Below are 9391 nucleotides of genomic sequence, written 5' to 3' on the forward strand. Positions count from 1 at the left end.
AGTGGGACTACATCAAACTAAAAAACTTCTGCATAGCAAAGGAAACGTCAACAAAGTGAAAAGGCAACCTATGGAATAAGAGAAAATATTTACAAACCATATATCTGATAAGCAGGAGTCTCTAACCCCCAGGCCATGGACTGGTACTGGTCTACAGCCTGTTAGGAACCGGGCCGCACAGCAGGAGGTGAGCGGCAGGCAAGTGAGCGAAGCATCATCTGTATTTGCCGCCAGCTGCTCCCCAGCGCTAGCATCACCGCCTCAGCTCCACCTCAGACCATCAGACATTAGATTCTCAAAGGAGCACCGGTCCCTGGTGCCAAAAAGGTTGGCGACCACTGTGATAAGAGGTTAATATACAAAATACATAAGAATCTCTTACAACTTAATAGCAAAAACAAATGAACAAACAAAAAACGAAAACAAATAACCTGATTAAAAAATGGGCAAAAGACTGCAGTAGACATTTCTTCAAAGAACACATACAAATGGCCACCAGGTATATGAAACGGTACTCCACATACTAATCATCAGGGAACTACAGATCAAAACTACAATGAGATATCACCTCTTACTTGTGATGATGGCTAGTATCAAAACAAATAAACAAACAAAACACAAACCCAAAGATAAATGGAACTCTTCTATTCTAATGGTGGGAATGCAGAATGGTATAACCACTAAGGAAAACAGTATGGAAGTTCCTCAAAAAATTAAAAATACAACTACCATATGATCCAGCAATTCCACTTCTGGGTATATGCCCAAAAGAACTGAAATCAGAATCTCAAAGAGATATCCACATCCCCATATTCACTGTAGCACTAGTCATGGTAGCCAGGATATGAAAACCACCCACATGTCCGTCAAAAGAACAATGAATAAGGAAAATGCGGCATATACATGCAATGGAATATTATTCAGCTTTTAAAAAGAAAGCAAGCCTACCATTTCTGGCAACATGGATAAACCTAGAGTACATTACTCTCAGTGAAATGTTAGTCACAGAAAGATAAATACTGCATGATTCTACTTATATGTGGTATCTAAAATAGTCACTCATAGAAGCAGAGAATACAATGTTGGCTGCCAGGGCCTGGGGAGAGGAGGAAATGGGGAATTGTTGCTCCATGTGTATAAAATTTCTGTTATGCAAAGTAAGTTCCAGAGACCTGCTGCACATAGTACCTACGGTTAATAATACAATAATGTGCACCTTAAAATATGTTAAGAGGATAGTTCCCATGTTAAATGTTCTTACCACAAAATAAACAAAAAACGAGACCACTAAGAACAGAAAGGAAGTTTTGGAGGTGATGGATATGTTTAGTACCTTGGCTGTGGTGATGATATTATAGGTGTTTGCATATGTGCAAACTCATTAAAATGTATGCATTTTTTGTATATCAATTATACCTCCATGAAGCTTTAAAAAAGTAATAGTCTGGTATTGTAGCTTATATTGCCAAGAAAACTGTTCATTAGTGATACACGAAGTGTGTTACATAATTGCATAGTAGTAAATCAAATTAACGTTAGTGCTGTTGGAGAAGGGGATGCTAATTTCCGAGGGACTTTTACAGTAGGTATAATTCCTCAGCCTTAGTAGTCCTTTTCCAAACAAAATGGTCATCCTTTCCCTCTGATTTATAAAAGTCTCTTGCTAATACTTTAACTGTCTTTTCCTTAACTATTTAAAATTTATCAGTGAGGTTACAGAATACGTGAGTAGGTAAATTGCTGTCCTCTGTGAGTTTACACGAGAGAAAGGGAATTCTTGTCCCTTATTCCATATAGGTTTAGTGTTAGGGTGGTGCCAGCCACATCTAGTGGTGTTTTGTCATTACATATCCACTCCTATATGGACTTCTCATTGCAGAAAATGATTCACTTTAGAAGTCATGGAATAATGTGGGAAATAAAAAGACCCTTCTCCCTCCATTTTCTGTCATGAAAGGGAGACTATAACTGCATTTTCCCTCAAAACTAATATAAAACTCGAGATCTTTAATTGTTATTGGCTTCAATTTTGGTTCCTGGTTATAAAAAACATTACCCTGGCTTTGATGATGGTTGGCCGAGGATCCAAGATGCCCTGCATCTTTCTCAGTGCAGGCACAACAAAGAGATTGCAGGTGACCACGGCTGACACAGGATTCCCTGAAAGTCAACCAAGCAGTTATTTATAGTAAACACATAAAAATTTGCCAAATAATTATGACTGTCTATACCTTCAGGTATTATAGAGCATGAAGTGACGACTAGTCTTCCTCTTCTGAATCACCTTGAATCCAAAGGATGCCAGAATACACCAACAGTCAACCAAATGCCACAGAGGATGCAAACATTTGGGTCTACCAGTGAAACACAGACTTCTGTTGCCCAGAGGCTGTTTAACACCATTTATTTCTACTTTTCTGGCAGTTTTACAATGAAAACCATTATCAACCTTGATAAGTTTTAAGGCAGTTTCTACTTGTTATTTTTAAAATGTTAGAAAATTTCCATAGTAATACATGCTCAGTACAAAAAAAAAATTAGAAAGGATAAACAGAAAGAAATATATTCATAATCCCCTCTACACATTTATTTAAATTTAAAAAATGAAACTACATGATTTAAGATGTGTAGGACTTGAAGACGAACACTGTATGGACCGAATTGTATTACTCCTCCCCCTATTCCCTTGTTGAAGTCTTAACCTCCAATGTAACTGTATTTGGAGTCAAGGCCTTTAGAGAGGTAATTAAAATTAAACGAGGTCATAAGGGTGAGGCTCTAAACTAGTAGGACTGGTGTCCTTATAAGAGGAAGAAACATCAGGAGAGAGTGTGAGGGCATAGTGAGAAAGTGGACCATCTGTAAGCCAGGAAGAAAACCTCAATAGAAATGAACCTTGCCTGCATCTAGCTTTTAGATTTCTAGTCTCCAGAACTGAGAGAAAATAAATTTCTGTTGTCTGTGACCCAGTCATCTAGTCTGTGATATTCTGTTATGGTAGCCTGTGGAGACTAATATAAATACCAAGTTCTTTTAAAGTGATAAAAATTTGAGAAATTCAATTGTACCTCTCCAAGAAGAAATCTGGGTGTGTTATACACGTCAAAGAGAGGAAAAAGGCTCCACTGAGAATAACAATTAACTAAGTTGTGTGAGTGAGTTCCAAACCTTTTTGAGTCTAACTTGACTCATCCACATAATGAAAGATTGGACAACATGATTCTCAATATCCCTGCTGGTTCTAAAATTCTGATTTTGTTAATACTTTTACACAGTTGTGAATATGTATGTATATACTGGGGATAAATGAGGGGTTATTAGATTTTTAGGTTCCCTTGAGCTGGCTAGGTGCTGCTAATTATATCATCAAAGTAAAAGGCAATGGTCATTTTAGCCTATTATCATCTTAAATCATACCTTTAATTTTCTTCTATGCACAAAGGCAGACAAAAATAGATTTTTTCAAGTTGTAAAAAGTGATGAGTGATATCTATTAAATGAGTTGTCCAACAGAACAGCAGACTCTTAATAAGAATCAATTGCTTTTCCCTTGCTTCAAGACACAAATATACAGAAATTTTTCTGGGAAAAAGAAGCTATTGTTCATTTAACAATGATTATAGAATTCCTGTAATTGCTAATGCTTTATAAAATTACTCTATAGAAAATGCTCTCTACAGAAAAAAGGATTGGAAGGACTGATACCAAAAACTTGCAAATAGTGATTATTTCGGGGGGTTGGGTGGGGTGAGATTATGGATAACATTTCTTAATGCTTGTCTGTATTTTTTAATGTTTTAATAGAGAACATGTATCATTTAAAAAAGTTACAAAAATAGTAAGTAGATACACAAACTTTTAAACTGCTTTTAAAATTTACCGAGATTAGTAATAGCTTTAAATATCTGGCCCTTGAGAAAGCTGATAGACAATTTCGAATTTTAAAATCCTTGTACAAAGCAACCTCTTTGCTGGTTCTACAATCTGAACACATGAGTTACTGCTGCCCTCTTTGGGTTTATTCAGGCTGAGCAGAGAGAATTTCAAATTCAAGTAGCAGTTTGAATATAGGTTATTTAATTGTAACTTCTTTGGTAGATCAATGATCTTCCTCAGTAATGGTGAAATAGGCTCCAACTATAACAGTTTCTGTTATACTATTACTGATGGTCTGTAGGTCAAGTCATATCCTCTGTAGACAAAGTAAACAGTGCCTTCTAGGCATAGTGAAGCTGGAAAGAAGATCGCATTTCCTTATATAATGGTTTTTAGAATATCTAAAACTATATTAAAGGCCCTAAGGAGTTCTATACTAGAGACACATTTTGAGGACAACTTTACATGTCTTTGCTCTTAAAATTTTCCATATGATAGAAATCTAATCCCTTTTATGCTTATAGATAAGGGCTTTCAAAATGTTTTTAAAGTTCTATGTTTTCTGCCTGCCTTCTTTTCTTAATATCTCTATTTTGAAACTTATTAATATAAAAAGCAGATAAATATCTCAAAGCCACCAGATTTTCATGCATCTGAAAGGAATAAGTAGGTTATTTTCTGAAGGAACCTGTGCCAAAAAAACGGAGAATGGGACAGTGCTACAGAATCAAGGATAATTTTAAAAGTTGAAAAAATAATAAGTAGATAATAAAACTTCTACAGTACTTTAGAATTTATCAGGATTAGTAATGGCTTTAAAAATATAGCTTTAAATACACAGCCAAAAATCAATATAAAATTGAACTTGAAAGTTATTGTGAACTGAATCATTTCACTTTTTCTACAATCTGAACATGTGAGTTTCTGCTCACATGGGAGTGAGGGTGGGGACAGAGATGTGGTCAGACTGCTGATGCCTGAGATTTGGCTGAGAAGTATCAATACTAGCAGCCATTCCAGCTGCCCCAAATCTGACAAGGACCACAGGCAGTTTTGTGTTTTTTTAAAATTTTATTATTAGTTTCAAGTATACAGTACATTGGTTAGGCATTTATATAGTTTATAAAATAATCCCCCTAATTGCTCTTTCTTTGTCTTTCCACCTAGCTATTACATTAATGCTAACTGCATTCCCTATGCTCTGCTCCCCATCCCTGTGACCATCTATTAACTACTAATTTGTACTTCTTTAATTTTGTATTTTTTGTTCTAGTACTTGCATGGGTGATTCAAGGCCCTTCGGCCCCTTGAGCATGATACTTCCAGTTGTAGGAGGTGACTGGACTGCTAACGTGGACCAATTTCTGATAAGGAAAAGCAGGTGCTCCCGACCTAGTGACAGCTAACTCTTGGTTATTGCCTTAAGGTTTGGAATGGGCTTTGAAAGATACTATGTAATCTGACTCTCACACCGACTTTGTGAAGTAGATGTGAGCCCCATTTTATAGATGAAGAAACAGCTTTAGCGTGATTAAGTGATTTGTCTAAGTAAGTAAAGCTGGGACTTGAGCCCAGGTCTTCTAGATTCCAAATCAAGTGCTCTGATACGGGAGTGATCAGCTGGGATTCAAAAAAACTTTGGCCATTTTTTCCAGATAAAGTAAAATAAACTACTTCAATTATTCTTACCTGGTAGTGCAAATATTATTTTTCTTACACCATCAATATCCAAAGTTGCAAATGTCGTTGGTAGGCTAGAGAAAAAAGAGGTTGTTAGTGACTGAAAAGTAACATGACAAGCCAATTAAGAACTCTACTTTTCTTGTTACGTGGCTCTCCATATAGAAAGCTTCTCATATAAAAATACTTTTCTGTTGATTCTTCATTAAGCCTCTATACCCTGAAGTCTTTCAAGAGCATTTGAATTAATTTGTTTTTAGCATCTTCTATTTCCAAGTAACTAAACTCCTTGGTTTTCTGTAGCTTACTTTCTTTTCCTTCCTGTCAGTTCCATAAATTGTTTTCACTTAGAAACAACAACCCTACCCCATACACTGCTGTGTTTCTATCATTATTGTTTCCGTTTCGTTTTTTTCTTTCTCATGTTTTTATGTGGCTCCCTTTAATGCTAGACTGCCATCATCTTGACCCTTAAAGCTTGCTTTAGGTTTGGGAACCAGAGAGTAGTAATAATAGCTATATTGCTGGAATGATAATACTAGTAATAAAAGTTATTATTTAAAAAAAATCTATGCATTCCACCCATTTTTTTTTCATTTAATTTTCACAACAATCTCATGAGGTAACAACTGTCCATTTTATAGATGGAGAAACAGACTCAGAGAGATTAAGCAATTTGGGCAAAAGTACTCAGCTACTAAATGGGGAAACAAAGATTTGAACCAAGGTTCTTCTAACTTTAGGGCTCACAATTTAATAAAGCTCTCATAAGGTATGCTGTGAAGTGTTAGTATATGGACTTTGTAACATCTATTTTTGGCTACTCCTAGGCCTTTTTTTTGCTTACTTTTTGATTCTTTGCTGTATTTTAGAAAAATGAAATTAAATTGTTGTATTGATCTTCAGATAGGTTATTTGGCAATGATTGTTATTGTGTGATGAAAATAATTTCCAAGATACATTCTCGAAAACAGCTATGTTCACTGTAGATGACGCATAAAAATTGTGATTGGTAGATCTAGTTGATAATACTCTAAATGCTTTTCTGAGAATCTCTGTATCTAAAATGAAAGAGGTTAATTACATTCTGAATGCACTGTATGTGGAAAAAGCAAAGCTACATTGTTCTTGAGTTTTTTATATTTCTTCTTGTTCTACCATTAAGTAGCAATTATCTTTAAAATCTTCTTCTCTTTAGACAAGTATAAAATTCTGGCCAAGTAAAGGAAGCCCATTTAAACTTCTAAACCACTTTATTACAGCAAACTAACACACACATGATTGAAGAGGAATGCGTAACACTTTTCTTCCACTGTACTTAAAGTCAATTTAAATCATCTTTTGCATCTTGCAGACAGGTACTGTGATTTCTCTAAAGGAACTCATTTTATTTATAATTTATTTACATTTTAAAATTTATTTTTTAAATTAAATTCATTGGGGGTGATATTGGTTAATAAAATCATATAGGTTTCAAGTGTACGATTCAATAATACGTCCTATGTATATTGTATTGTATGTTCACCGTCCAAAGTGAAACTTCCTTCTGTCACCATATATTTGTCCCCCTTTACCATTATCTACCTCCACCCGTCCCTTCCCTCTCATAATCCCTCAACTGTTGTATTTACAAATTTTTTGTTTGCTTGTCTTGCTCATTTGTTGCTTTCAGACACTCACTTTAAAAAAGATTCCATTACAACAAAACATTTTGTTATCATGCATTGCTATCATGAATGTCCTATTGCTAGACTGTTAAGTTTTTGTTTAAGCTCTGAGAAGCCGTTATTTTGAAACTCGACACTTATTGTTCAGTTGTCCTCTTGAGATCAGAACTTATAAAATGACTGAAGCACAGAGCATTATGAATTTAATTGAGGACAATAAACGGTAGGAACTGATGGACTAAAGTTGAGGTACATGGTAAATAAAAGACTGAAAATAAAAAGAATTGTATATCAGTGGTGCTGAGATTAATTTAAATAATAGATATTACACAAATAATTTTCCTCTAGTGCTGAGGGCAAGCTTCTTTCTCACTGCAAAGGGAATAATCGATTTAATTTTTGTAGTTAGTGAGAAGCACACTGACATGCCTTTGTGATGTCCTCTATATTTTAATCAAATTAGTATTGCCCATCGAGACAGGAAAATAAAAAGCCTGTGTGCCCATTCCATAGCAATACTTGCTTAAGATAAAATATTCTTGATAAGAATGATTCAAATCCAACAATTTCAATAATAAAAGAGCCTTGTCAGTGGCAGCCATTTTGGGGCAGCTACAGAAAATGCCAAAAATTCTAAATTTTATCAAGTTGTGAAGAAAGATCTAGGGATAACCTTAACTTCATACTTAAATGGGAAAGCCATGGAGGTAAAGCCTGATTTCTGTCCTAGAACTGACATGAGGTATCCAATAGGAAGGTTGGCTTAATTTAAAAAAGGCTTCTGGAATATGCTGATAGTTCCCATAGCTCACCTGTAAAAACTGTTAAGTCTCACCTCTACTCTCTCTTAGGGTTCACATGAGCACCTATTAGAGTATAACTCTGAACTAAAGCATCATTATTGTCCCTGAAGGCATGGAGGTGTGCTAGAATGCTCATCCACACACTGAGCCTGTGAATAGGGAACCAAAGGTTTACAGAGTAGTAGGGGTCTGAATAGGCAGACCACTCTTGAAGACATGGCTACACACATTTATGAACACCAACGTTTGGCATTCTTTGAGGATTTACAACTGATTACAGAACCTCCATCAGTCTTTCCTTAGGGAGTTATTAGGTTTTAGATCTGTAAGATCTTGGTCTGTGGTTATTTTTCTTTCCTCCTGGGAGGCAGTAAGAAGGAAGCAGTATGAAATACTACTTATGAAGTATTCTTGCAAAGAAAAAAAGTTGAATCTGAATCTAATCAAGATTTTAGATCTAACTTCCAGTCTATACAATATTAGACACCACCACAAATTAACCACCATTACAAAGAAACAATCAGCTAAATCCATTCGTTAGAACAAATTATTCAGTTTCATCAACAAATCAATGGCATGACAAAAATGGGGGGGGGGCGGGGAGTAGTAAATGCTCTTGTTTAACAGAGACTTAACCAAATACAATGAGTGGACTGACCTGAATCCTAATTCAAACAAAACAATTGTAAGAAGGCATTCTTTTTCTTGACACTTAGGAGAATTCTGAATATGATCACAGCCTTAAACACTAAGGTATTATTTGTTAAGTGAGATAATATCATTATGATTATGCAAGAGGATGCTGCTGTTATTATCATTATTTGAGATGCATACCAAAATGGCACATCAAGAATTTGCTTTAAAATAACCTGGCCCTTTGTCCTCCCAAAAAGGTGAGGAATGGGGTTGATAAAACAATTATGAAAAAATGTTTATAGTTACTGAAGCTGGATTATGGGTACATGGGGGGTTCACTGTACTCCCTACTTTTGAGTATGTTTGAGAATTTTCATACCAAAATGTTTTTAAAGAGAGACAAAGAATCAGTATGGAGAAAAAGAGAAAGAAGGAACTAGACATGGGAATTAAAGGGAGAAAAGTTTGGAAAATTGCTTTGCTTTGTTTATACCAAACTGTGATTCATAAGGAAGACAAATTTCCATTTCAGATAGGAGCTATGCTTGTGCAAAGAATTCTAATACTATAATATTTTTATTAAAATAGATAATCCATAATGAAAAATACAAAAAGAAAGCATTTAAAACTTTGTTAGTCAAAGTAGGTCAAATCTATCCCATTTATGAGATAAGATTATTTTCATACCCTGGTTTCATAAAAACCCTGCCAAAATGGATCTGAGCGTGA

The 9391-nt window shown here is 35.2% G+C and overlaps 1 protein-coding gene across 9 annotated transcripts in view; it reads right to left on the minus strand.

Annotated features, from left to right (window-relative positions):
• GPHN (gephyrin) overlaps positions 1-9391 on the minus strand; it is a 404083-nt gene that overhangs the window by 8864 nt on the left and 385828 nt on the right. For all 9 annotated transcript variants that reach the window (XM_011384213.2, XM_011384195.2, XM_011384203.2 and 6 more), the window contains 2 exons: positions 5566-5630; positions 2057-2160 (listed from right to left, as the gene is read on the minus strand). In XM_011384213.2, coding sequence (XP_011382515.1) covers positions 2057-2160; positions 5566-5630 — 169 coding nt within the window. The remainder of the gene's footprint in view (positions 1-2056; positions 2161-5565; positions 5631-9391) is intronic.

The sequence above is a fragment of the Pteropus vampyrus genome, unplaced genomic scaffold (assembly GCF_000151845.1).
Source record: "Pteropus vampyrus isolate Shadow unplaced genomic scaffold, Pvam_2.0 Scaffold15, whole genome shotgun sequence".
NCBI classification, from domain to species: domain Eukaryota; kingdom Metazoa; phylum Chordata; class Mammalia; order Chiroptera; family Pteropodidae; genus Pteropus; species Pteropus vampyrus.